Source organism: Metarhizium album (assembly GCF_000804445.1).
Source record: "Metarhizium album ARSEF 1941 chromosome Unknown scaffold_28, whole genome shotgun sequence".
Classification (NCBI taxonomy): Eukaryota; Fungi; Ascomycota; class Sordariomycetes; order Hypocreales; family Clavicipitaceae; genus Metarhizium; species Metarhizium album.
The window spans coordinates 49,631-77,197 of record NW_024467602.1 but is presented as its reverse complement, the minus strand read 5'-3'; the positions used below and the strand labels follow the sequence as shown (position 1 = coordinate 77,197).

The 27,567-nt window shown below is 56.0% G+C and overlaps 9 protein-coding genes across 9 annotated transcripts; 3 read left to right on the top strand and 6 right to left on the bottom strand.

Moving 5' to 3' along the window:
* Window positions 1–344: 344 nt before the first annotated feature.
* MAM_07153 (uncharacterized protein) lies at window positions 345–1,415 on the bottom strand (the record flags this gene model as incomplete). Its single annotated transcript, XM_040825951.1, has 1 exon — window positions 345–1,415. The coding sequence occupies one exon, from the start codon at window positions 1,413–1,415 to the stop codon at window positions 345–347; it is 1,071 nt and encodes a 356-aa protein (XP_040675992.1).
* Window positions 1,416–2,898: 1,483 nt separating this feature from the next.
* On the top strand, window positions 2,899–4,736 carry MAM_07152 (cholinesterase; the record flags this gene model as incomplete). The annotated part of the gene is made up of 4 exons (XM_040825950.1): window positions 2,899–3,184; window positions 3,238–3,474; window positions 3,553–4,238; window positions 4,296–4,736. The coding sequence occupies 4 exons, from the start codon at window positions 2,899–2,901 to the stop codon at window positions 4,734–4,736; spliced, it is 1,650 nt and encodes a 549-aa protein (XP_040675991.1).
* Window positions 4,737–7,264: 2,528 nt separating this feature from the next.
* MAM_07151 (uncharacterized protein) lies at window positions 7,265–7,642 on the top strand (the record flags this gene model as incomplete). The annotated part of the gene is made up of 2 exons (XM_040825949.1): window positions 7,265–7,537; window positions 7,604–7,642. 2 exons carry the CDS (start codon window positions 7,265–7,267, stop codon window positions 7,640–7,642), a joined length of 312 nt encoding a protein of 103 aa, XP_040675990.1.
* Window positions 7,643–10,251: 2,609 nt separating this feature from the next.
* MAM_07150 (ThiJ/PfpI family protein) lies at window positions 10,252–11,106 on the bottom strand (the record flags this gene model as incomplete). The annotated part of the gene is made up of 2 exons (XM_040825948.1): window positions 10,252–10,860; window positions 11,029–11,106. 2 exons carry the CDS (start codon window positions 11,104–11,106, stop codon window positions 10,252–10,254), a joined length of 687 nt encoding a protein of 228 aa, XP_040675989.1.
* Window positions 11,107–14,671: 3,565 nt separating this feature from the next.
* Window positions 14,672–15,427, bottom strand: MAM_07149 (uncharacterized protein; the record flags this gene model as incomplete). Its single annotated transcript, XM_040825947.1, has 1 exon — window positions 14,672–15,427. The coding sequence occupies one exon, from the start codon at window positions 15,425–15,427 to the stop codon at window positions 14,672–14,674; it is 756 nt and encodes a 251-aa protein (XP_040675988.1).
* A 2,732-nt stretch (window positions 15,428–18,159) lies between these two features.
* Window positions 18,160–19,636, top strand: MAM_07148 (transcription initiation factor TFIID complex 60 kDa subunit; the record flags this gene model as incomplete). Its single annotated transcript, XM_040825946.1, has 2 exons — window positions 18,160–18,553; window positions 18,633–19,636. 2 exons carry the CDS (start codon window positions 18,160–18,162, stop codon window positions 19,634–19,636), a joined length of 1,398 nt encoding a protein of 465 aa, XP_040675987.1.
* Window positions 19,637–20,001: 365 nt separating this feature from the next.
* On the bottom strand, window positions 20,002–20,884 carry MAM_07147 (succinate dehydrogenase cytochrome b subunit; the record flags this gene model as incomplete). Its single annotated transcript, XM_040825945.1, has 3 exons — window positions 20,002–20,446; window positions 20,528–20,648; window positions 20,698–20,884. 3 exons carry the CDS (start codon window positions 20,882–20,884, stop codon window positions 20,002–20,004), a joined length of 753 nt encoding a protein of 250 aa, XP_040675986.1.
* A 717-nt stretch (window positions 20,885–21,601) lies between these two features.
* On the bottom strand, window positions 21,602–24,200 carry MAM_07146 (fungal specific transcription factor domain-containing protein; the record flags this gene model as incomplete). The annotated part of the gene is made up of 4 exons (XM_040825944.1): window positions 21,602–22,957; window positions 23,021–23,494; window positions 23,621–23,938; window positions 24,081–24,200. The coding sequence occupies 4 exons, from the start codon at window positions 24,198–24,200 to the stop codon at window positions 21,602–21,604; spliced, it is 2,268 nt and encodes a 755-aa protein (XP_040675985.1).
* Window positions 24,201–26,016: 1,816 nt separating this feature from the next.
* MAM_07145 (tRNA isopentenyltransferase) lies at window positions 26,017–27,477 on the bottom strand (the record flags this gene model as incomplete). Its single annotated transcript, XM_040825943.1, has 2 exons — window positions 26,017–27,342; window positions 27,406–27,477. 2 exons carry the CDS (start codon window positions 27,475–27,477, stop codon window positions 26,017–26,019), a joined length of 1,398 nt encoding a protein of 465 aa, XP_040675984.1.
* Between the last annotated feature and the right edge of the window lie 90 nt (window positions 27,478–27,567).

Here is a 27,567-nt window from a genome sequence, read left to right as displayed (position 1 = left end):
ATATACTGGCAGCCGGGTCTTTGCGCTGTTCTTTACGCGGTAATATCAACGCCCTGCCAGGTCGCAGAGGCAGCTTGTGGGAGCCCCGACGACGACGCCTCCGTCGAACATTCACCCGCACAACAGTATCAGCGAGGCCATGTGAGGCGTCCCGGCAAAGGAAGTCGTCACAATCCTTTCGAATCTCCCCGTGAGCTAAACGCCGGCCCCTAGGCAGCATCGGTCTTCCCCTCATCACAAATAAAATATATCCTGCTGATGCGGTGATGCCCATAGCTGTAAATTCCACCTCCATAACCTGAAGCGCGTAAAGGCTGCCCGTGATCCGGGCTTGCGTTTCGAATCTAGGCATTCCGCGTTAAATAACGGGCGACTGTGTCAATCTGTTGTCGCAGCGTCTTGAGTTGCTCGTCTTGGCTGGAAAACGTCTCCTCGATCCTTGCCATTCTCTCGTCCTGCGCCGCACAACGCCCTTCCAATGCCTCGAGCTTCTCTCTCAGCTCCTTTGTGGGACTGGCACGCTGTAACGTCTCCCACGGATCTTTTTCTGTTTGGGGGGTTCTTTTGCTGGGCGATTCGCCCGGCGGTCCTTCGGTTCGACCTGGCTTGCGCTTACGGCTTGCTCCAGGCCCTTTTCGAGCTTCCCTTTGCGCTCTCCAGTCGGCGGCTTCATCTGCAGCTATGCCAGCTACCAAAAAGCTAGGCATTGTGCTCTTTGCTTCCCCTGTGCGGTGTCTGGCTGGTCCGTCGTCAACTCCATCTGAGCTTACGCCGGGCTCCATGCCACGCAGCGCAGCAGTGTGTGATTTGACATCGCCCTTGTGCCTGGCATTTTCTTCATCTTCTTCATCGTTTAGTCGTATCTGGATGCCTAGTGCTTTGCTGAACGAGGGGGCGTTGGAGGCATTTTCCTTGGGCGATGGGGATTGCAGCTCATTTTCGTTGTCTACTCTCTGTCGCATCGAAGCAGTAGGGACCTCGACAATGGAGCTTGTGGGCGACCGGGCGAGACCTGGGGCATCGGTTTTGTTGCCCCAAGTCGTTCTTAGCAGTTTTCTTATCTCCTGCGTGATGACGCCCATTTCCAAGGGGAGTGCAGCATCCTGCTCCTTATTTTCAACCCCCAGGACAAGCCTCTGTATAACTTGGCTGCCAAACATGGCGGAGAGGACGGTGTACTCGGCCTCTGTGGCCTTGCGGTTGCGTATTTTTCGGTGGATCTTGTGACTGGAGGGGGTGATTGTTCCGCGTGTGATGCGGGCGTCGGCACAGAGGGCTTTGAATTCCATCCTCGTCTTCTCCGTCCACGAAGCGGACTTGTTGACCCAGATATCGGTCAACCTGGCGGCAATCTTGTCGTCCCACTCGTTATGGGGCCTGAATATGCCCTTTAGCTCTGATGCTGTCGCAGTCATGGTGCTGCTTCTGCGGCGGGTGAGAATAGAGGCAAACCTGGGATTGAGAGGGAAAAGAGCATTGGAATTAGATGTCGTGCGATCCAGACCTGGCTGAATTTCGTACTGCTGGTAATCTTGAATCAAGATGAGTTTGCAAAATTATTCACTCAATAATAAAGAAAAAACCCCAAGTAAATGAAAGGTGCTCGAAGAATTCGGGCGCCGATAGAAAGTCCAACTAGGAATTTCAAAACCCAGGACACCTCTACTCCTAACGGAAGGTGGTTGTCAGAAAATACTGCAAGATATCTCTCTCAGTGGGATGTTGGAATGATGTAAGATGGTGAGAGGTCGAGGCTTTCACTCGCTGCATTCGATGTTGAGGAGAGGGATGAGAGGGAGAGGCAAGTGCCGGTGCATTTGGAAATGTTGAAATGCAAATATCTGGCAGCTCTCGGCCAGCGTTGTCAGCTGCAGGCTACAAGATGCCAGCCGTCAACTCTCCGGATATTTCGACGACCGCAACCGGATGGCAAGATGTTCCCAGTATCATCTTTCCCAATACCTCACCCTCGACGTACTAGTATACTCGCGTATACCAGAATATGCTGCCGATACATTCGACGCTCCTATTCCGCAGCTCGTCTATATCTCTCGCCGTTCCGGAGAGATCCTGGTGCTGCAATGCCAGTCTCAACCTCGGCCCCGTGCAGGTCTGCAACTAACCTTGTCTTGCTTGGTTCGAACTTGGATCCGATTCTCTACGAATCCATAACGAAGGATGGCAAGATTGTGCTGCTGTCGCGTACGACGACTGCGATTTTGTCATTGCGTGGTCAAAGTGGCCGGAGTCACGGCTCACGACTCGGCGAAGCAGCAGACGGCTGCATCAACCCAGAACACTGTTACCTCGCGCTGAAGAGTGAGCGCGGTCTGCTTGGCGGAATCGGGACGATATTCGCCAACGACGCTGGATGACACAGGACATCGCGATGCATCACTTGAGTCCGGAACACGAAAGCACTGCGCTGACTAGAGCGTGGGCAATGGGCATGAAGCCGGGCTGTGCAGGATTGGGCTCCAACTTTGGCCCACGCATCCAGGCCGTTTACATCGTATTTATGCGAAAGCCGCAACACGGACACAATCCTCATTCTCGAGCGCTCCCCCGGGAAGTTCCATGGCACCTACGCCAGCGCTATTGGCTCAAAATATCGGGGGACAGGGCTGATGGTGTCCACGAGGGCCTCTCACTTGCAGCCGCAGCTAGGCAGCCGCTTACGGCAGGATCGGTTTGTGATGGTGATGGATGGACCATGGATGTGCTATTCACACCGCAGGCATGGGCATTCGGCTGGTTAGGACAAGCTTAGCAACAGCAAACGACATCGGGAGAGGTATATATAGGTCTTGGGCCGTGTTGGCGTTTATCCCGGAGCAGAATCGCAGAGCGCCATCCACCTGAGTCCCATGGTTGTCTGTTTTCAACTCGTATGGTACCATGAAGCTCCCAGTTGCTTGGATTGCGTTGCTCCAAGCCGCCACTTCAGCGGCCGCACCCGCCAGCCACGACGACGCCGCGCCCACGGCAACTGTTGACTCGGGGCCCATTTTCGGTGCTGCGACTCAACTCCCCGGCGCGTCTGGACCTGTCAATAAGTTCCTGGGCATACCGTACGCGGAAAACCCAGAGCGCTTTGCCCTCTCCAAACCACCAAGGAGATGGAACTCCCCAAAGAATGCCACAGCCTTTGGACCCTCGTGCTATCAATTGGTCGTGGAAACCGGTAGGCACAAGTCATGACAGATCGTTTGCCAGTTGTACTGACCAGCTGGGCAGATGTCGGCCCCGGCAAAGACCTTCTCGATGGTCTGTTCAATCAACATCCGCCTCAAAGTGAGGACTGCCTCTCGATAAATGCATTTGCCCCAACGACGCCCGGTCCGGTACCCGGCCGCCCGGTCATTGTTTTCATTCCCGGTGGCGGATGGCAGATGGGCAACGGTCTGCTCGACTTGTCCGGGTTTGCCGGATACGAAGACATTGTTGCATTCGCCTTCAACTACCGGACAAACAGTACGTTCCCGCGACCCAAGTCTCGACAGTGTCCGTTTTTGAACCGAACTTGCCTCATAATGACATGTTTGCCCTCAGTATTCGGTTTCCCCAACAGCGGCGAGCTCCCCGCCCAGGAGCGAAATCTCGGTCTGCACGACCAACGGCTCGCACTCGAGTGGGTGCAAAGGAATGCCAGAGCCTTTGGTGGCGATCCCGCCAAAGTCACCATCTGGGGAGAGTCGGCCGGGTCGCTGTCGGTCGACATACACATGCTCGCATACGCCAACGCGACCAAGCCCCCATTCCGGGGCGCCGTCATGTCCAGCGGCGAATCCTCATTCGGCCTGCTCGGCACGACGACGACGCCCAACAACACCAAAGCCTGGGACAGCGTCGCCGAAGCAGCAGGGTGCCGGGGAGCCCGCAAGCTCGACTGCCTGCGAGGAATCCCAGCCGAAGAGCTCGTCAACATGATGCAAAAGGCCGGCGTCACCTTGATGCCCATCGAGGACGGCAAGGCCGTTCCTGCAGGGCGAGCCGCTGCATGGAGGCAAGGGAGGGTGGCCAAGGTGCCGGTATTGGCGGGCACAATCGCGCAGGAAGGGCGGGCTCTTGTCAACCACAACATCTCGCGGGATCGGTTCGACCAAGCATACCTGCCCGACGCCTTGTTCACCAAGGATCAACGTGGTCGCATCTACGAGCACTACAGGGGACTTTTCGGTTTGCAGACAGACTTTGACGTGGCCGCTGCTATATACACCGACTTTGTTTGGCAATGCGTAGGTGCCTCTAGCGTCATGACACGCCAAGGTGATGATGCAGCTGACAATGTGTAGCCGATGCATAGGCTGACTCAGGTTTCCGCGTCCATCAGGAACCCCACGTGGCGGTATTACATGAACGTCTCCCTGGCGGATAGACTTCCCGAGGAGTACGGGTACCTGGGCAAGTTCCACGGCAGTGACGTGCTGCTTCTTTTCCAGTCACCGACGTACGACGACTCGACGGGTGCTGGGGCGCTGCTCACTCCTGTGCTGTCCACGTTTGCCGATTACCTGCGCGGCGCGATTGGGAGGTTTGCGCGAAACCCGAGCGGCGGTCCGGGCTGGCCGATGGTCGGCTCGCATTTTGAGCCGTTTGACGTGGTGACGCTGGGAGATGTCGGTTCCGGGCACGCGGCGGGGCCAACGCCCGTGAATCAGACGGCGCTTGATGATGACTGCGTCTTGTTCAGGGACGCGCTGGACATGTATGAGAGGTGGATGGGCTCTGGGTGAGGTTTGAGGTTCCTCTGCTGGGTCTGGACGCTTATGTAGGGGCACCATGTAGTACGATGGTGCGTATGGAGTATCGAAAGCACGGGAACTCGGAACCGCAAAGTGTGTATCTCTCTCCCTCTGTGTATGTGCGTGCGTGTGTTTTATCATCACCTCTATCTAGTCCATCCGTGATAACCCTCCCGTCTCATGCGAGGAGAAAGACGGCACCGCTCGTTCGGGGCACGTGGCTTGCCGAGTTGCCAACGGTACAGCCTCACACGCTCCTCCTTGCACCGTCTTCGCCCACGCAACACGACTCATGACGATTTGTGCAAAGACTGACGATTCTGAAATGCCGCATTACAGCGACCAAATCCGCCAGGAATCTCTGCAATCCGTCTCTCTCGAAAAAAAGGCCGACTACAGAATAACCCTATAGGGTAGCGCGACCTCAACCCCCCGGTGCAAAGTCACCGGGCCTATCGCATCTGCACGGCACACTCCCCAGCTCGCTGGTCGTAGCGAGGCGTTGCGAGGCGTTGCAATGGCAGATTAACGACGTGGCTGCTCGCCTCGGGCGCCAGGTGGCGCTGAAGCCTGAAAGCGTGCAAAGACGCGGTTGTGTCCAAATGAGGCGTGGACGACATGTTGCGACGCACGGAGATTAGCATGTCTCTGTCTTTCTTGTTTTCTTTCTTTCTTTTTTTTTGCCAAAAGGAAAAAAAAAAAAAAAGAGAAAGCCATTATAGAAATGGCACTAGGGCTCACATTGTTAGGAGGGCGCGTGCTGGTTCCGCTCAAAAAGCAAATAGCCGAGCCAGGTACGGAGCACAGGCTGCGGCTGGTCATACGATGGTGTCGATGCTCGTCAACAGATAGGCACCAGAGACTCCTCGACGGCCATCCAAGCAAGACAAGCAAAGCAAGACAAGGCAGGACAAGACAAGACAAAAAAAAACATCACGTCAGACTTGGACAATCGCCGTGCTGCTATGGGGCCGAGGCCGGGGCCGTGGCCAAGACCTGCATCTGCTCATCTCATCACGCCAGCCAGACAGAGCCCATCATGAGCTGACGACGAGTCGAGTCTCCTCGACTCAACTCGGTGCCCGGGTCCTTGGGAGCCTCCATCTCCCCCCGGGCAAAAAAAAAAAAAAAACAAAAAAAAGACACACACATACACGAAAAACAAAACGAGGCGCACCGCCGGATTCGCCCACCTTTGCTAGCTTGCTTGCCTGCCTGCTTGCCCCTGCATCAGCATCCATCAAAAGTTGGTATCCCATTGTCCAGTCAGACACACCCGGCCTAGCCTGTCTCAAAAAGCACCCCGAAGGAGAGGAAGAGGACCTGGCTATCCCCTAATCAGCCCGCGGTGCGTGGTGCCCCCCTCGTACCGTATTCCGGGCTGCTCGATGCCCAAGACGAGTCGTGCTGCGCCTGTGTTTGCTTTTTGTTCCCAAACACGCAGGTCACCCACCCGAATGGGAGCGCTACTTGGCTCGCCGCTGCTCGTTTTTGCCTTTTTCGGTCCATGGCAGACGTGGGGGCCTATTGCGATTTCCGCCTTGTCCTTGTTTCCGTGGACGAGCGCTGGCTGCAGCCTCCAGCCATGTTCCATCATCCAGGGGCGAGCCCGTCATCTGGCGTCCCGTCTGCCGGGCACGCAGGGGAGGAGGCTCGACGACGCGGGGAGACGAGTCCACGGCCAGCCGGTGCTACTCTGTCCGCCGTCCGAGTGTCGTGTGCATGTAAGTGCAAGTGCGTGCCGTCGTGTGAATCTCCTGCCACCCTCGTGTCTTCGCCAATGGCGAGATTACGCCGTGCGGCCGAAAGAAGAAAAGAAGCGGGAGCCTGGGCAAGACCATGTATGTATAATCTCTTCTCAGACAGGCGGCATTGTGCGCTCGGCGCGAGTCCCAAAGAAATAAGACAGCGAGCGGGAGGCCAGCGACGATCAGAGGGCCGTCATGTCACGTTTCGGCCGGCGGTTAGACATTTGGCTCCAGTTTTTTTTCCTTTCTTTTCCTCTTGTTGCTTGTTTTGGCCTCTCGTGTTCCTGTCTCCCTGTGCTGGCATATGGCAGAGCATGTCGTAGTATGGCATGGCATGGCGTGGCGTGGCGTGGCGTGGTCGAGAGAGGGGTCATCGTGGACTGCCGTGTCGCCGACGCCTGAAAGTGTCTGACACCAACCATCTTCCCGTCAGCCAGGGCGGGAAGAAGACGACGACGACGACGACGACGACGACGACGACGACGACGACCAGGACCCCGATCACGACCACAACCAAGGGGAATAGGAGCTGAGATGGGTGGAGATTGCGGCGGCTGGCCGACGAGGCGGACGCGAGGTCGAGGGCATCGCCAGCCGCGTCGTTTCGGGTATAAATATCGACGTCTGGACCTGCTGGAATCAAAAGCTCCTCCTTCTTCATCCGCATCAACAGCTTCTTCCTCCACAGTCACACTCTCTTCAAGCACTCTTGCCTCCGCACTTCCGCAGACAACCATCACCACCAGTCCCCCAGACCCCAACTTCTTCAAGATGTTCGCCAAGACCCTCATCGTCGCTCTCGCCGCCGTTGCGGCCGCCGTCCCCACTGCCAAGCAGGTCGGCAACGTCTGCGGCAACGACCAGAAGGCCATTTGCTGCAACACCCAAGAGAGCTTTGACAAGTTGCACGGTCTGGTCGGCGGCCTCAGCGCCTTGAACGGTCTGCTGCAGTGCTCGCATGTCAGCGTCTTGTCCATCGTCGGCAGCCTCGCGGACTCGACGTGCACGAACCAGGTTGCCTGCTGCCAAGACGTCGAGCAGAACGTGAGTATACAGACTTGAATTTTTTCGTCAAGACCTCGCTGGTCGGTAAACTAACCGGGACCGCAGGGCCTCGTCAACCTCGCCTGCAACAACGTCGCCATCTAAATCTTGCGCGGAATCGGGAACCACTCTCGTTGCTTCCTCCGAGAGGGTCTGACAAGACGGCAGCCTGCACCACGGAAAGTAATATGGCTTTAGGCCTCGCGGGGGAGGAGCTGCACATGGGGAGGGGGAAAGGTGCCGGATCAGAGTCTTTTTATTCGCTTCTCAAGCCAACGGCGGCATGGCCTGAGGTTCTTGTCAAATAGTTTTGCATACGCATACAAAATTCACTCTGTTACTACGCTTGAGGAGTCATGTGTGCGCGGTGATGTTTATTTCTCTTGGCTCGGATCCGGGCTCGGATCCATCGCTTCAAAATCAAGTGTATGAGGCCGCGGACGCTCCGCCGAGTCCTGCTTCAGATGATTGCGAGCTCTAAATTCTGGACTCGCCGATTACGCGAGTCCGACGGTAACCAGCCCGGCCGGTGGAACGGTGTTACGAGCCCGGGGGGCGGCAGCTGTCGGCGCCGCGTCCCGGAGATCGGAGGGACGACGGCGCCACGTGCCGACGGCGCCTACTCGCGCTCCACAGTTCCGACTCCCAAGTCCGTTCGGCCCCGAGGCCTGCATTTATTTGCATGGCCGGATGCGACCTTGGGCACGGTCCACGGAGCACCGGGCGTGGCGACTGGCCGTTTACAAAACGCCAGTACTACTGCGGGCTCAGCGTGCTCCCGTCACGTCTTTGAATTCGGAGTACTGTCAGTTTTAGGCCCGGTTTCTTTGCCCATCAAGGGCGGCCGGCCACCCGAGTGTCCCCGTCCTCGGGGGTTTGTCGAGCAACGAGGCGCCAAGCCCTCAGGGTGAAAGCCCGACGTGACTCTTCTTTTCCTGTGCTGCTGGGAACCCATCGCCAGCCAGCTGGGCACGAAACCCCAAGTCCGGCCGGGAGGGGAGTCGCGGCACGTGGCGTTGCGACGCGGCGCCGATTATCCGGCTTCCGGAGTCGAGAAGCTCTGCTCGGCACAACAGGCTCGAGCATCACCAAGATGCGTGCTCATTCCCCACAATGAAGCTGGCACGGGACGGCACTGCGCTGCACTGCAAGCTTGATGGTTTTTCCGTTTTGAATTTTCTTGTTTTACAAAAGCTACCAGACACCCAGCACGCAGTGATTCACGTGTAGAAACAGCCTCACCCTCCCGAGTCCCGACACATACTACGCGCCAATGTCCACGTCCACGACCCCGACTCGCCAACTTGGCCGCGGCGGCCCTCACGTCACCGCCGTCGGGCTGGGCCTCATGAGCTTCACAGGCTGGCCCGGCCGGACGGATACGAGCGTCGAGTCGTCGCTCAAATTCCTCGACCGGCCAGATTTGCCCGGCGTGGGTGGCGGCCCAGGGCGACGACTTCATCCCCATCCCGGGCACTTCCACCGTCAAGTACCTCGAGGAGAATACAGCTGCGCTCGGGAACAAGTCGGCGGATGACGAGATCGCCGAGCCGAGGATGTATGCGGAGGAGACGGACTTGCCGGGGGATAGGTAACCGGCTTCGTGAGTGAGCCTTCTTTTGGCAAGAGGGGAAGAGGAAGGGAGAGAGAACCAGCGTCGCGTACGGTGCCAACACATATACAGGATGGTATACTCGGCGTTTCCGGATTCTGTTGCGCTGGAGTGATTCGGCGCGGGGGGTCATGGATCAGCGCTTGGGGATGCGGATGACGGAGCCGCCGACCATTCGAGCTGCCTCATTGCGTGGCTTGGAACCTGGAAGATTGAACAAAGCGTGGCATGTAACGACAGATTAATGCATGGCAATTCCATGCGAGACACCCTGTTCCAGGCCCCCTTTGGATCATGCACGGCTCCTGAACGTGAATGTCATGGTGGGAAGTCGCTCTTGGGCGTTCGGCGTCGGGACCCGGGAGTCGGGACCGTGTCGGACTAAATCCGGCCTCGGTGGGTCTCCGACTCTCCGGAGCGCCTCGGCAAATAAATGCCCGAATTTTGCGGGGAAGCTACATTCACATTCACAGCCCGAGTCCCCGAACATGACAAAGTGTGATACGTGGTTGTAAGTTGAAGCCGACGACAAGGAAAAGTACAGCTTTGAGCATCTGAAGAGCCACCTCGGCTACAAGCGCATGGGGGCCTCGGTGGCCGACCGGCACGGCAACCTGCTCCCGGGCGTCGTCGAGGACGCCGTCACGAGCAGGGACTGGGTCATCCGCCGCGCCCTGGGCTCGAGGCCGGGCTTGCAACCCGCGGGTGCTTTCGACTTTGGTGGGAGCAGGGGCACCGAGGCCATTTCCCGGCGAGCCCCTTGAGGCTGCTGCTGTCTGTCGATGGAGTGGGCGACTCGGCACGGAAGGAGACGCGAGCACGGATGAGCGCAAGAGAACGGGTAGACCCGACACGAGCTGTTTACACGCAAGCAAGTTTCACAATGATAACCTTCAGGTCGTTTTCTGGGGTACACTAGCTCTCTCTCCACCGGCCAGCCCAGCCGATAAAGAGGGAGAAAAACATTCTTGCCCGGCCTTGCGTATATTTGCCCTCCACGTGCTTGCATCGCCCAGCACCATCCCAGTCCTCACAATTTGTTCCAGACCGCCCCGTCGCCTCCTGCCCTTTGCTGTCTCCCGACAGTGCAGGTTTCCGGCCCTCAAGCCCCAATGGCCTCGGCAATGGCCTTGCCGACGCCCGCCGCCGAAGCAGGGTTCTGGCCGGAAATGATCAAGCCGTCAACGACAACCTTCTCCCCCCAGGGCTGGTCGGCGGCGTGAAAGTTGGCGCCCACCCTCTTCAGCTCGTCCTCGAGCAGAAACGGCATGGCGGCGCTGAGCTGGACCTGGTCCTCCTCGGCGTTGGTGAAGCCCGTGACGTTCTTGCCCTTGAGGAGTGGCTCGCCCGTCTTGGCCCTGGCGTCCCGGAAGACAATGGGCCCGTGGCACACGGCGGCAATGGGCTTGCCGGCGCCGTAGAACTCCTCAATCAGCTTGATCGAGTCTTGGTCCGTGACGAGGTCGAACATGGGGCCGTGGCCGCCCGGGTAGAAGAGCGCGTCGAACTCGCCCGAGCGACCGACAAACTCCTTGAGGGGCGTCGTCTTTTCCCAGACGGACCTGTGGTTGTCGAGAAAGTCGACGGACGACTTGTCGTTCTTGAACGGCTCAATCGAGCCGGGGTCGAGGGGGGCGACGCCTCCCTTTGGAGAGGCCACGACGATCTCGGCCTTGGGGGCCAAAACGTCGTACGGGTGAGCGAGCTCCGGCTGCCGGGGACGGTTAGCCTACGGCCGCTGCTCTTGCTCCCGGGCAGTGCGACGCATCTCCGTGGGAAGACGTGCATCTTCTTTCGGCCGTGCCCTGACGGGAATTGCTCCTGTTCTCTGGCCGGGGACGGGCGGGGAGAATGCTCAGCCTCAAAGGGTCTCACATACGAGGTACCAGCCCGTGGGCTTGTCTAGCTTGACAATCCTGTCAGCACTGGTGAGGACGACGAGAATCTTCTTGCCCATTGTGGACGGTGGACGGTGGACGGTCTTGCTTTAATGTCTGCCGAGCTGCGTTTGATAGAGGGTCCGACTGGGAATGGGAGAAGCTTCGGGGACGGATGCCAACCAGTTGGTTACCTTGGCTTGGGCAGGTAAAGCAGAGCGAGAGCGAGCACGTACGGAGGTTTGGACGGTCCAGGGGCGGGGTAGCAACGCCCCCCTCCAACTTTGCCTTTTGGTGGATGACACGACTTTTGTATGTGCCGTTGGGAATAGCTCGTAAGGGCGGAGCGAATGTTGACGTGACGGCCCACCCCTTCTCGGCCCATCAATTCGTCACACCAAAAAAGGGGCGTGGCCAGGCCACACTATTTTATGTGTTGAGCCACCTCGTATCCTATGCGACACGATTGACGTCATTCATACTCCCGTACACGGTTCTCCGCATGGCGTTGGGAACGTTTAACGTGTGCCGCAGATTTCAGTGTCGTGATCCCCGGTTGAAGCTTGCGCAGCCGCCGCAGCCTTCCACGTCGAGTTTGGGCTGGTTCGCCGACGGTTATCGAAACCATGTGCAGATGAAGAAGAATGGACAGGGTTGAACCGTCTTAGCGAGCAAGGCAAGCAAGTGATGAGGCACTCGGTGCGGCCGTTCAACAGCGCAGCGTTGCCCAGCTGGATTTTTCAGATACTGAGCTCGACCCGGTCACGAGCAGCCGTCCGGTCAACGCGAATCCGGGGAAACCCATGATGAGTACAAGGCCACGCAACGGGGCTGGCCGGCATCGGCATCCCGCAGACGGCGCTCCGCGATTCGGCGGCAAATTGATCTTTATCAGCGCTGGCCCCACCTCCGGCCTCGGCCCCGGCTCCGTCTCTACCTCCGCGCCGCCGCCGGTCGACGTCAAGCTGCGTAAAGTCGCCGACGTAGTCTGCAGATGATTTGCGCCACGGGCGAGATGTGTCTTCGTTGGGTGAGGCCCGGACAATCGCGCTCCTTCCAGGATCTGAAGTATATTAGCGGCATTGATGCATGGGACATTTCCGGCAGCCTTTCGCATCTCCGTGGTTTTGAGCCGGCCCAAATGCCGATAGCAGCACCATCTCGGTAGCTAGGCTGCATTATATCTGCGAGCCTCGATGATGAAGTGATTCAATTTTCAAACACCAAAGTGGACGTACGAAATCCAGTGCACAGGATCTAGGGCGTCCTCGTCATCTTGGACAAGAACCACGTCTCTCGGCAACCTGTCGTGCTCTGCCCGACGCTCCATACCAACTCATTCACTCGCATCTCGTCGCTCTCAAGCCTGTTCATGTGAGTCTTGTTCATCGAGCGGTCTCGAAGCTTTCTGGTAGCACGATGGAGCCCGGAAGACACCGACTCGTCAGCTCATCAGTCGTGCCCTTGTCATTTATCCCTTGATACGTGATGCTCGTTTAATATATGCAGAGCTAATCATTGACCCTCGACATAGCATCAATAATGTGTACGGGCGCTGATCAAATGCATGCCCTCATCCGTGAATCTCTCATCTCGGACCTCGCCGGTCCAGCAAGCTGAAAGATGGGCGAGACACGGTGAGCTTCGACGAAGACTCATGTACAAGAGGGTGGCCACCGTGAGTGTTGACTCTCCCAATCACACAGGAGCGATTTCCCCTCGCGCCGAGGCATGTTTGAAATCTGCTTCAGAGTCGGATGAGCGAAAAGCTAAAAATGACGATGCCGAGCCAAATGAGAGAGTGAGGACAGCGCTCGTGCCGAGATATCGTCAAGATGCCGCGTCCCGTCCGACGTCATTCGCGTTTGTAGAAGTGCCTCGACTGGACGAAGCATGCAAAGTAGGCGACAAAGGCGGAAAGAGAGAGGCGATGTGTTGGGGAGACGGGCAGCTGCAGAATTTGCTACTCGCATTTGGCTTCGCGCTGGGTAAGCAGTGGCCGATGCAGGAGGAGAAACACCATAAGTTGTAGCTGAATACCCAGACGGATGTCGACGCTAGAAATGTTTGGTCCTCGTATGTGTTGTGTTTGGTAAAGACTTCAGGTAGCGCAGCATACTGGTGTCTGGAAACATGGCAGTCGATTGTAGTTAACATCAGAGCGCGCCTATTAAAAAGGTACAACTATTCGTTCTTCTTGGTATGACGCCACAGGAGTCGTCTCCGTTGGTCTTGACTCAACTCTCATCTCGTGGCGAGGTGCGGTGAGTGAACAATAGCTCCGGGCGTGCAATCCATGACTGGTCGTCTGTGTGGTATATCCCAGCTTACCTACCAAGGCTACCTGTCAAAGGCGTCTGTCTGCACAGGCGGAATTCTATGACTGCGAGTGGCCGTGGACCGGGTGGTCGAGAAAGACTTGGACGAAGGAACGAGGCAATCGACGTACACCGATGCCCGATCCTGAGGAGCAGCTGTCACGATGCCCTCATAGGCAGGCTACTATTAGGCTTAGGCACCAAGGCATTACGGCAACGAGGCATAAAGGGCATTGCCTCTTTGTTGCACACTCAGCTTATATATATAAGTACTATTGCATATATAAAGCCTTTACTAGTCAAGTCTATTAGATTAAGGAACTGAGGACCTTTAAGACTCTATAATACTATATGTAAATATAAGTTTCTAACTCTAAGCCCGGATCTCTCAGACCAGCCCTTGTTACATACCCGGACCTATCTTCCTTGCAGAGTAACTTACCGCCTGTGGTATTCAAAATGTTGTGAATCCCGCTATACGCCTGGTTCTAATTATCACTGTTAAACACGTCTTCCTTCTCTAGAGCGAACTATTGATTCCGGTCCATTAATGCACGTCAGTAGCCTCCAAGACTCAAAAACACACCTCACACCGCGTCAAGAAGCAGCCCTGCAAGCGGAAGACGACGGGACGTACCTGCACTCGCCCGGCGGTGCGGAATCCAAGGACTGCCCCAGAGTCTATGCTCTGGACTGTACAATATACATTCATGTAGCTCACATAGTGCAGAAATTATTTCCATCTTGATGCAAAAAGGTAGAGTCGACGACGTAGCGACGATTTCTTAGCTCCGGCCCGACAATGTGGTTCAATTACGCAATTTACGACGATTGTTGACATGCAGCGGCCATGGTGTAACGGTCAGCATGGCTGATTTCCATTCAGCCGACTCGGGTTCGACTCCCGATGGCCGCATCACTCTATTTTTTGAACAGCCTCAAAATTAAATGATGTTCGTCTCGGAAACACATCATCTCTCTTTTTTTTTTTCTGAGAGTCGATTTTTTTCTTCACGCGCTACGTTAATAAGCTAGTGTATTACAACAATGTATCTGCAAGTTGCCCTGAACTTTATAAAACTTCTACGAAACGTCCCTCACAAATGTCGACCTGACAAAGCTGCGTCCGTCAAGCGTTGCCGATGCGTGTTCAAAATACAACCAGGCATCGCACTCACGTAGGAATAGACCCATGACGTGAACACAATAGTTGAGATGATAAATTCAGGGTACTACATAATTATTGCAATTCTAGTACAAACAAACGCCCCTCCAATTCTTCTTCCCCCAAACATGACACCTTTTCTAGGTCAAGACCAGTTGGACCTTACAGCAAGGCAATAGCGCCCAGGGCGAGGAGTAGCTGGACGGGGGCCACGGCACCGGCACCGGCAGTAACGGGGACCGTGGTCGAGTTGCCAGAGGGCACGGCGGCGCCGCCGACAGGCTGAGCAGAAGCAGCTCCCGCGTCGCTAGGCTCGCTAGGAACGTCGCCAAGCTGAGAAGAACCAGCTCCCGCGTCGCTAGGCTCGCTAGGAACGTCGTCAAGCTGAGAAGAACCAGCTCCCGCGTCGCTAGGCTCGCTAGGAACGTCGCCAAGCTGAGAAGAACCAGTTCCCACGTCGCCAGCCTCGTTAGCAACGCCGTCAGGCTGGGCAACAGGGTCAGTGGCACTGGTAGGAGCAGGAGCAGGAGCAGGAACGCTGTCAAGCTGAGAAGAACTAGCTCCCACGCCGGTAGCCTCGTTAGGAACGCCGTCAGGCTGGGCAACGGGGTCACTGGCACTGGTAGGAGCAGGAGCAGGAGCAGGATCGCTGAGAGGCGCGAGGGAATCGCCGGTCGGGCTGGCAAACCCGGTCACGGGGATGGTCAGAATAGTGGAAGCGGTGACGGTGATCGTGATGTCGCCTTGGGTGACTGTTGTAGGCGTAGGGCAGTCGATGGTCAGAAAGGAGGCGGCATCGGTGGTGGTGGCGACGACGTCGGGAACTGCATCCGCGGCGTCGCCGGGCATCTCGATGCCGGCGACGGCTTGGACACTGGCTACGGCAGAGCCGAGCACAACCATGCGAAGAGAAGCCATTTTGTCTGTTGGATAAGCTGTGTTCCGTTGCGATATGGGTAAGAGAGGGCGTCGGCAATGCTAGCGAGGCGAGTGGATGGGAACGAGGCTCAGTGTGAGATGAGATGCAGCTAGATTGTCGGGGGGGCGGAAGACGGCCAAGCGGGCATCTTTATACCATCCACCTCCTTCAATGTCTCTTTGCCCCCCCCCTCCCGGGCAAGCGGAGATCAAGCGAAGAACTTTGTACATGAGGAACGATCCATGTCATGGCGTGGAGAACAGGACGGCATGGGAGCACGACATCGAGTTCCAGCTGCCCACTCACTTACTTTAAAGAGTATACGTAATGGACACTCCGTACTCACGTACAAACAGAAAGGGAAAACTACCTGGATACGGAGTACTCATTCAGCCCGGAAAGGAGGACATCTGTCCCGTTCGAGTCGAACAGCAAGCAAGGTGTGGACTGTTTCGAGTCTGGATGTGAGTTTGAGTTTCCCGGGCTCCTGGTAGGGCAAGATCTGGGGGCTTCCCTGGATGTTCCTGGGTTTCAAAGGGAAGGGGGGTTTTCACCACTGACTCGTATCCGTAAATTGGACGGACTAGCAACTCTCTCTTGGAGCGGTATTATTAGGACCCAGCCTGGCAGGATGGATGGATTGCGTCTCAACATCGCCCGACACTTCTGCGTTTTCGAAGTCATCTCACTGTCTTGGGCTGGCGGCGGCTTTGGCCACGAGTCCTCGTCCAAGTAGGATCCTGGGGTCTTGGCATTTCATGCCGCAAGTTTTCGTGCTCTGGTATGATTTTCCATCTAGACACGAGGCCAGATCGAATCAAGCACCGCAGGTTGGCGTCAAGGAGCACCTTCCGGCATACGCACACAACTTCACCACTAACAGTAGATGACTTGACGGGTGGCACAAGATTGCAACTGGTCAACTAGGTTCCAAGGCGCACGCTATCGCGTCCCCGTACTACACTAAGCAACCGCATACTGCGGATTCTCGTTTTACTTTTGGCTCAGCAGCCTCGTCGAGGTCTAAAACAAGGAAATGCATCATCAAGCCTGCTTGCCTAGGTCCCTCCCTCCTCGAGGTTCCCACCGCCAGCCACTGCAGCCGAGAAACCTTGTCCCGGCTCTGGTCCACAACCTTAAGCGTAACCTTACTCGTGAGGCACCTGAGTCTGGCTCTGGCTGGCTTATCAACGGCTGAGCCACGAAGCACGCGTGCGAATAGACTCGCACCCCGCTGACTCTCAGCACAGTTTATGCCCTGCGTACAATGGGGTATTGTTACTTCATGTTGGTCGTTTGAAATTCTTCGAGACTCTTTGGAATTCCTCGAAATTCCCTCAATATATCCGGCATGTACCTTTGTCAAACGGTCAGGCCTTCAAGTCCGAGGTCGGCTGACATCATTTAACAACGTGATCACCCAAGCCACGGCAGAACCCCGACCTCGCAAGCCCATCAAGGGGGCATCGTGAATGCTCGGGATATTAAAGGTACACCTCTCATTTATTGAGGCCAAGGTTCTATAGAACGAACCAAGAACCATGAACAAGACCTTAAAGTTGATTGCTAGCGTCAATCCTCAATCTTGCACTCGGGTCCCTCCAATGTCGAATTGTCCGCAGGAAAACAGGAAAATGTTGCTCCTGCGTAATCAAAGTTATGGCTGTTTCAAAAAAAGTGCAGGAATCAAGCGTGCTTTGATTTGGATTACTCCGTACGTGCTCCTTTAATCTGTAGTGCTAGTGAAAGCACCCCACGGATCCGTCACGGTTAGATAAATCCAAAGCAAGACTTTTACGAGGTGGGAAATTGTCATTTTAGGGCTGGGTTTGTAGCATTCAAATCCAACTGAAAGCGCCACGCTTTTCATCCGGCAGTCCGAGCTGGACTAAAGGACTAAGTAAATACAAGGACAAGAAGCTCCCCATGATGATCAAGCCGCAGCCTTTGTTAGTTTCCGCGACGCAACTCGGAATTTGTAGTATGGACTCGCAGATAACTGTTGAGCTTACCGGTATAGGAGAAACAGCAAGATGACAACCTATACGAGAGCTTGGCTTCCAGTTTTGGTGAGAGCCTAAGCCCAGGACACGAAGACGGTCGAATTGACGGTCTATAACTCTGACTATTCTTGGTTGGCCGTGCATTTATTGTCTCCGGAAGAAAGAGTTGAATGCTTCTGGCTCTTCGTCACCCGCAATGCTGTATCTCGTCTACATGTAAGGCTGTCAAAAGGCGCGCAATCACCATGACGTAAAATGCCGCTGGATTCCAAGGCCATGTACTTGTGCTGAGGCAACGGGCCAAACGTAGCTGCGAGTTCCATTACTTTCATGCTGAGGACAGAATATCATCCACCTGGACTGTTACTGGTAGCTGCGTTGGAGGTTGAGGGAATATGTCACTGACCCTAACCCTAACCCCTTGGCGTGGTAATATCCATCTGAGAGGAGAGATAATCAAACAAGGTCAAAAGATGGAACTGTGACGGAGTGCTGAGGGACAAAACGCGCACCTTGGCACCTGCAGAGTAGCAAACTTCATGCTTCTTTTTCTAATACTAGTTCGTGGACAGATCGACACCTCGACGCCCAAGAAATACTCGGCATACAGTGCCCGCACTGTGGGGCGGCGGCCAATGGGTGCAACTGCTGAGCTTCTCAACTCTTCACCACTTCCAAGAGCATCGCGTGCGCCAACCACCAGGCCCAACCCTTCATCATCGCCTGCCATGGCCAACGAAGCCCCCAGGCCGAAACTCCTCTGGAACTCGGACAATGTCAAGGACGTTGCCGAATCTGTCGGCATCAGCTCGCTCAACGACGAAGCCCTCAAGGCGCTTACCCAAGACGTCGAGTACCGCATCGGCCAAGTCATCATCGAGGCCCTCCGCCTGATGCGCGCCGCCCGCAGAACCACCCTCTCCGTCAACGACGTCTCCCTGGCCCTCAAAGTCCTCGACGTCGAGCCTCTGTACGGATATGACTCTACAAGACCGCTTCGTTACGGCGAGGCGAGCCTGGGCCCCGGCCAACCGCTCTTCTACATTGAAGACGAGGAGGTGGATTTTGAAAAGCTCATCAACGCACCGTTACCCAAAGTCCCTCGCGACATCAACTTCACGGGTACGCTCGCCCCCCGTTCACTGCTTGCGCATCCCTTGCTCACTCACCTCGGCACTCGGCTGACCCCTTTCCAAAACAGCCCACTGGCTCGCAATCGAGGGCGTCCAGCCGTCAATCCCACAGAACCCAACGACGGCCGAATCGCGCTCCCAGGAACTGCTCCCCAAGGGCCCCGGCGCAAACCCTGCCCTCGCCGCCCTCGCCGGCAACGACAACGTCGCCCTCAAGCCCTCGGTCAAGCACATTGTCAGCAAAGAGCTCATACTCTACTTTGACAAGATCCAGGCCGCCATCCTCGACGATAACCCCGACGAGGAAGTCGTCCGCCTGCGCCGCGCAGCCATCGGCTCTGTCCGCGACGACCCGGGCCTGCACCAGCTCGTCCCCTATTTCATCAACTTCATCATGGACCGAGTGACGCACCACCTCGACGACACCTTTACCCTGCGGCAAATGATGGAGCTGACCAACGCCCTCATCGAAAACAAGAGCCTCTTCCTGGATCCCTACGCCTCGTCCTTGTCCGCCCCGGCACTGACGTGCCTCATGGCCCGGAAGCTCGGCACAGACGATGGCGTCGACGCCATGAAGGACCAGTACGACTTGCGACAGCTGGCCGCGTCGCTGGTTGGGCGCATCGCTCGCAAGTACTCGGCATCCAACACCCTGCTGCGTCCCAAGCTCACTCGCACGTGTCTCAAGTACTTCCTGGATCCGACAAAACCGCCTGCCGTGCTGTACGGAGCCGTCTACGGACTGCTCGAGGCTGGTGGTCCCGAGGCCATTCGCGTCCTGGTGCTGCGCAACATGAAGACGTTTGACTCGGCTATTTTGCAGCCCATGAAGGAGAGGTCCGAGGGCAGCATCGAATACGAGATGCTTGTCCAGGGTCTCGTGCAGGCGGTTGCGTCGCTGGCCCAGCACGGTGAACTGCGTGCTCCGAACGGCGTCAGCGGCACCGCGTCGGACTCGGACATGTCGGAACTGAGCGAGTTCATTGGGCCCATTGTGGCGGGGAAGATTGCAGCGGCAGGGAATGGTGCTTTGGTGAGGACGATTCTCGATGCTCGATCGCTGGCGTGAAGAAAGAACGGGCATTCACGGGTTGGAAGGAGTCGGCGAATCGGCGTTTGGGGGCGACATCATCACGGGTTCTTTGGGGGGCTTCACACAGCCTCGGGCGACAGACAACCCTTGTAGACGGTTCCAAAAAAATGAATAAATTAGCACGGACAAAGACTAATGACTGGACTTTGCCAAATCGGCCGATCCCCTACACGTGTGCAGCCGCGCAATTAGCGTACACCTATCTGTCCACCATGGCTGGGTTCCCTCCCACAAAGAAACCACGGCATCAGCGTCACCCATCCGACCGATAGATCCAACCAACCGTGCATGTCTTGACGTCCTCGGTCTCAGTCGCCAGGTCCCCCTTCCCCAGCCACAGTTCACAAGCCAAAGGCCAAGTACAGTCCACTCAGAATACTCGACGTCCACAGCGCCATCTCAGCCCTCTGGATGCTCGGCTTGGCGAAGCCCTTGCCCAGATCGAACCACAGGTGCCTCAGCCCGTTGATGAAGTGGTACGCGAACGGGAACCCGAGCAGGAACTTGACGCCTCCCTTGACGGCAAACGGCAGCGCGGCAAAGGCCGACGCCACGCTCGCCGTCTCCAGGTGCCACCCCAGCAGCGGCGCGACCAGGTACGCGCCGAAGTAGACGTACGCGGCGCCCGAGAGCGCGCACCCCGTGATGCGCGTCCACGCCGAGTGGCCCAGCCACGTCTGCTCAATCTTGTAGATGCCCAGGTTGGGCGAGACAGGCCGCCGCAGCCGCTGCTCGACGAGGATCCGGTGCCCGTCGTCCTGGGACACTTTGGCCGTCGCCACGGCGCTGCCACAAAGACCTAGACGTCAGCTACGACACGACACCTCCGTGGAGTGGACGTCTGGCCCGACGAGGGTCCCTACGTACCGGGCCTGCGCCTGCGTGCCGGCGGCCATGGCTCCCGCTCCCGCTCCCGCTCCCGCCTTGGGCAAGGGGGCGAGGACAAAGGGCCGCGCCCACGCTCCTGCTCCTGCTCCTGCTCCTGCTGCTGGCCTTTTGTTAGCGGGCAGTCTGGAACTGGCACGGGGCGCCTGTACCTCTGCGCAGGGCGGCCACGCCAACCCGCTGAGCGATCATGGTGTCGGTTCCGAATGGTGGGCGTTTCCGTGAGAATGACGGGTTGTTGGTCGTGCGAGAGCTGCCGCTGCCGCTGCCGCTGCTGTTGCGGGATTCAAGCTCGGCTCCTCGGTCCAAGGCGCCAATCAGGCCGCGCCAATTCCTCATCTGGCGCACCACGTGACTCGACTTCGCCTGTATGATCACGTGCCGGCTTGAAGAGGAGAAAATTCCTTCGTCCTGATGCCGAGCGCCCCCCCCGTTTCATCTTTCCCTTCTCCAGATAGTCACGAATGCTCGCTGCGCGCCGTCTTGCTGTGGATAGGACGGCGTGGCTGCACGGTATTTTGTTTTCAACAAAGACTGAGGGGCTTTCGGAGAGGGATCGATCCGTCGTTAATCTCGGCACCGGGTTTTGAGCCGTCTCGGTGCCGTTTCATTTTGAGATCTACATTTCGTTCCGGATGCTTTTACTTTTCTTGCTAGGCGATCTGGAGACGCTACTGGGGTATTGTGACGGTGTCGGCTCACGTACTGCTGTGGCCGACCGGCGGTAGCTTGGCGGTGCTTCTTCTCAAGTAGAGGTGCTGGGCGTCGAGTCACGTCGAAACGCACAACCGGCCATGTGACGCGATATTTCGAGAAGCGAATACTTGTTTGTATTGCCAAATCCGCACATCCCCAAGGCCCCTGTAGTAGAGTCTTTTCCCAATCACCTTTATTGTATTGTACACGCACCCGGGAGTGTCGTCATCTTGACGCACACGCCTCAAATGAGGGGAGTAGCTTCCATACCTCCTTGTTCTACCCAAGAAACCAAAATGCTGCGTTAACTCGTGCCATTTTTTCCCATGCCATGTGGCCATAGACTCGTACTGTGCATCTCTATCCAAACTCCCCCATGTTCACATTGCTAGAATTGCCGACTATTGAGCTGCCGTCGGTTGCGCCAGGAAACCCACCATATCCAAACATACCCACCGAAAGCTGTTCATGGGGATTCATCATGTCTCCGAACATGTCCCAATTGACACTGGACATGTCGAGAAGGCCCCCTAGGAAGGGATCTAAATTTGTGCCGGGCTGTTGCTGCTGCACGACATTTGGCTGCGGCATCTTTGGGTTTTGTGTGTTTTGAAACAGCGGCGCCGATTGTCGTTGAGCTTCGCTCTGGCCGAGAATGGGAGGCGTGGCTCCGGATGACTGTATTGACGACCGGGAGTCGTATGAAGGTAGAAGGTCACGCAGTCGCTGGATGAACTGCGGTGTTTCCAGACGACGGCCAGCTTGCATAAATGCTTGCTCGCGTAGTCTCCAACCCTTCAGTGTAATTTGCGCCTGAACGGAATATTGCTTCTGCGACATGTCAAATAGTTCAGTGTGATAACCATAGAGTCGCTCGATGCCCGCCCAGCCTCGATCCGCTAAGCTGCCGGTAGGTCGTTGGCACAACTGCCCAGTCATGACCGCAAACACGTCTAGCTGAAAGTATGACTTGACAAACCAGAGAAACCCGCACTCAGCCATCGGTTGATACTGCTCCAGTCTCTGTTCAGTTCCTAGGACAAAAATCTTGAAAAGATTGTCCTTGGGACCAAAAATCTCGGTCCCGTACTCGGGTTGCTCATGAATCGGCACCATCATGTCTTGAACTTTCCCCATGAGCATCTGCCGGATGCTTTTGGCGGCCCTGTGCACGTTGTCGGCATTGACGTCAATGTATTTTTGCTCCATGACACCAAGTTTCTCGTCAAGCTCTTGACAGTGTTGGCGGAATTTAGCGAAAATGTGTTGGTGCATGGCATTTGATGCGTCCTTGTCTGGGCTCAAGTCTTGTCCCAAAATGGCAGCCTCAAATGCCGGGCCGCTGTTGTTACTGTCTGTTTGTATTTTAAACTTGTATATTTCATTCAAAACCATGACAAAGGCCATTTCAGTCGGGCCATCGCGTGGTCTAATTTTCTCAGTCGAGCCTGGGAATAGATCTGCGTCGTTGACGTTTTGAGGTGTCATTGTGTCCCAGTGCACGGGTAGTAAAGACTGGCTGAGGCCAGATAGCATGGCATACTTGGCGTCTTGAATGATAATCTGCCACCAAAGCCGGCGGCGCATTTCTGTCTCGTAGGGCTCTAGGCCAAGAATTTCGCCATCACGATGGTAACCCATCTTTTGAGCAATGCGGACAATGGCACCAGTAAGCACCCAGGCAGCATGACGGTCATATCGTCCTTGTAGACAATGCTATCTCAAACATTAATTTTTACTTTTAAATGGAAGGGCGTTGTTATCGGGAAGGATATTTACCATGAAATGGACTAAAGCCTGTAAAGCAGTCATGTTGTAGTTTTTTAAGAAGTTGAACCGTATCAAGGCCACCTTTGTTCCAGCCAGGAATTTTTGAATAGCTGACTCTCGGGACATGCCGAGCAGTTGGATGGATTCGGCATCACTCAAAGAGAGGGCTGCGGTCGTGTAAATGGACAAGACGAGCGCTTGTTGGCAATAACTCAGGCTAGCAATATTGGTAGCACCCTCCATGACCATGGGCTGCACGGTGGGGACGTGGACCACCTTGAACAAGGGATTCACGCGCTCCAAGAAGAGTTGCCATAGTTTGAAGGCATGGATTGGATCTGGAACCAAATCGTCGATGCTGGCGGTGGAGAGGTCTCCAGGAAAGAACAAGTCAGTATTGTTCTCTGGCGTTAACTCTTCTGAGCCGAGTATGCTGGAGTCCTCGGGATCCTCGGTATCAATAATATCTCGCATGGCTTGCAGCTATCCATCCGTTAGCACGACGAGAGACGACGTTGACCAAAAGGCAGCCCGGCTTCCATATGGCAGCACGCCGCGAGGTAGCACCACAGTAACGCTCGGTTTCACAGCACAGACGCAAAGACGTACCTCTTCATATACTGTCGCCCAGATGTAACTGTCCATAAACCGAACACTCCCATCATCATTGACCATTCGACATGCTGGCTTCCAATTGCTCGAATTTTCGGGTCCCACGGGTTGAGATTCCGATTCAACCGGTCTCTTGGGGTCGGTCATTGCTGGCGTGCCGGTCTGCTGGCGCGACAGTTTCTGGCTCGGGGCAGAGCCATCCGCGTATTGTTTGAGCAACTCCTCACAGCGCGCCAACCGCTCCTGAAGGTCTTGATTGGGACGGCGTCGTTTACGAGCAGGCGCCGGCGTGCTCGGAACGCATGTCACGTTTGCCTAAGGCGCAGTGAGCTTGACGGTCTTGCAATATTCTGCCGCGTCGAGGCAGCCAGGCTCCCAGAAAGCGGGACACAAGCAAAGCGGGTTGGATGAACTGGCGAGGACCCCCGACGTTGCGGCGCGAAACGGCCTGCCGTACCTTGATGCAGTTGGAGCATGGCGAATTGCGATCACATTTGATTTTTCGATGCTGGCAGAGGACGCATGCCAGAATTCGAGCATGCCTTTGAGGCGGCGCCTGCGAAACAGCTGCTGACATGGCTGGCCCCGCGAGTCTAGCCACATACCAGACACCCAAAAAGTTAGGTGAACGCCAAGGAGTAGCCAAGGGTCGTCGTAAACAGCTGTCAATGTATGTCGGTTGCGAGCTCGATTTCTGTATATTCTGTACAAAATGGCAAACGTAGATGACACATGTGCTGGGTGGGAGAAAATACGATACAGGTTGACAAAGAACCGTGAGCAATCTGACATGAAGTAAATGCAAGTTCCAACGGAGGAGTGGCAAGGCGCCAAGGCAGTTAGTCGTGCAAGTTATGCAAGGTTGTGCGGCGCCAGCGTGCGGGTGGGCGCCGGCTTGATGGTCCGCTGACGGGGTTGCAACTCGCAAGAGCGAGCGAGGAAGGAGGAAAGAGGAAGGGGGGAGGAGTCCAGCAACCCAGCTCTACGTTGGACAACTGTGATGCCGTTACGCACCTCTGATGGCTCAACCCGACACTTGCGGATTTATCACGAATCACTCAAGTGTTACTTCAAAGACAATCACGTTACGCAAAGAACATGGCGAGACGTGAGAATTTGGCTGCCTACTCACCTTCCTCTGCGCTCAGACTCGACACCTCCCTCCAAGGGACGAGGGTCTCCGATATAAGAAGGCACAGGCATGTCTATTGATGACATGCAGCGGCTCTGGTGGATCCAAGATGTGTGTCCGAGCCTGTTCAGGATAGCATTGGGTTCTCTCTACGACTTTGCTTGCGGACCGTCTGGTTCCAATTGCGCGAGAAATTGGAGCACACACTACTCCGTACATGGCAGAGTCATCGGTCACGCGGCCCATCGAGTTGTTCGAAATGGAACCGGGTGCCTGACCCGAAACCCAAGCAAACCACGGTGACCGTGGCTGAAGCCGTCGGTCAATCTCGCTCAGCTGCTCGACCTAGTACTAGGCACCTTGTTCCGTCACGAGAATGCAACGCACCAAAGACCGTTTGCCTAGGGAGTAGTCTCTCCGACTGCGCGCCTGGCGCCTCCTGCGGGGAATTGATAGACGGGGCGCCGGCGAGTCGTCGATTTCAACAAGGGATCCAACCAACCGCCCGCCAACAAGGGTTGGCGAGTCACCCTCCCGCTCTCAGCCAAATGACATCAGTGACGTTGCCATCTTGCGGCGAAGGACACGGTGTACGTAAGCCTCAAGAGCGGCTTCGGGATCAAGAAACGAAACGCCTGCCTTGCGGAGGTGATTGCATACTATCTCTGGCTGCAGCCTCGGCAGGGAGTGTTAGACTCTAGCGTGGCTGTAAATTTTGTTGCCTCAAACATTTTTGCGACAAACAATTCGCGTAGTGTCAAGAACAGCAGTTGGGCTCAATCGACACCCCCTCTCGAAAGATGCGGCGCTCACCGCAACAGGGTATAAATGAGGTTCTAACACCACTTGGTGAAGTCTCTAGTCTTGAACGCCGAGGTACAGTAGCAGAACTCGGCTGCAACGAAGCTTATGGCCGCGCTACACGTTTCAGCGTAGGGACAATCTGCTGGTACATGTCATTGTTGAAACCTGCCGTCGCCCTTCTCTGCGACTGAGCGTCGTCTCCCAATGTCCACTTTGGTGTTGAGAATCACAGCATGGGAATAGGGGAACGTGGCGATAGCTGCTTTGGTTTGTTATTCTCTCTTTTCTTAAGAAAAAAGGAGGATCTCTAAAGCACCTTCACATAGCAAGGCACGCTCATTTTGTTCCAATTTTAGGGTGCATGGTGCCACCGTGTTACGGGGAATATTCTGCTTAGGGAGACGGGATGGCGGAAAGAGAGTCGCGCCTGCTCGTTACCATGGTTCAATGGTATCAATCAATGGGAAAACATGGAAAACATCGAGCCAATATCCGGGCTTGACGCTCGTGATCCATCGGAGTCGGCCCCTGGCTTATCCTCGCCCCCTCTTTGCGCATCAACAGCGACGAGGGCAAACTTTGTCCTCTTCTTTGCTGCTCGTCTATGGCCCACGCTCCCCACATGCCTCTCCCATGCCTGTGCCGTAACCAGGATCGTCTGACACATATCACACGTTCTCTTGATCGGCGTCTCCTTGGGCCTCAACTCAAGTGCACTTCCGAGGACTTTTTTTGCCGTTTCGGAGACGTCGACCGCTGCTGGACGTTGCTCTCCCTTCAAAAACAACTCCGTCAGCTTCGCGGCCGGTTCGACTACATTCTTCTGGAACTGAGACAGGTCCGTGCTGTCAACTAGATATAAACTGCTGACTGCCTCGGGACCCTCATCCTGCAAGCGCCGCATTTGTTTGATGCGGATCCATTTCGTTTGATAGTTTGCGTAACGTCTTGTTGCAGTCTTCATGTCTTCCAAGCCTGACAGCTTCAGCTTCTCGACTTCCGCGGCGGCTATCCCTGCTTCGAAGGCGTGTAGATATGGCTCGAATTGCTTGTAGCCTATGGACTGCCATATCCCCTTTGTCATGTCCATAGCTTGGCCTGTTTCTTCGGCTCTTTTCTTGAAGCCGTATAGCTCATGGATCTCATCTAGAAGCCCAGAGTCAAGCATCTTGTCACAGCGCGCGTCGAGACGCTCGGAAAGAACTTCCTTGTCGGAATAAACCCAAAACAAGAGCTTCTCCCAGGGTCTGCCAGGTGCTTCTCCGCTGGCAGCGGCTGCTTTGCGCGTTTCCTGTTCCGCGTAGAACTGCGAGGCCGGCTTCCCCGTGTGCAGGTAGATTTCTAGCGAACGAAGTATTTTGCGGCGGTCGTTGGGGTGCCATCTTTCTGCCATGACGGGATCGCGTTTCCGGAGCTCTTCTAGGAGGACTTCTGTTGGTTCTTCCAGAATAGGAAATGCCGCGGAGGAGTCTGTTTGCTGGACGTCATCGAGGATGACGTCCGTGAATAGTAACGGGTCGACGTAATATTGTGTTCCGCCCACGAGAATAGGCAGGTTCCCTCTGGTGCGGATTTGACTGATGACTTTGTTGGCCTCACGCTTGTAGACTTCTACGTCCCAGGGGAGGTGGTGAAGAGGGATATGGCCCAGGAGGTGGTGAGGGATGCCTTTTTGCTCGGCCGGGGTGATTTTGTTGGTGATGATGGGGAGGCCACTGTAGAGCTGCATAGCATCTGAATTGATGATTTCTCCATTGAAGCGAGTGGCAAGCTCTACGGCCAGCTGGTATTGCAGGGCGTTAGATGTGCCTGCTTTAAGGTGAGTCGTGATGCCTGTATCACTTACGTCTGATTTGCCTGTGCCTGTCGAGCCCAGCACGACCAAGAGTGGTGCGCCCGGAGCGTTGCTGCTCGCCATGGTCGAAGCATTTCGCCGACAAAAATGACCCAGGCGACTAAACATTGGCATCTGCAGCTTCCAACGGGTCCATTGCGGCAGCTGTGCGTG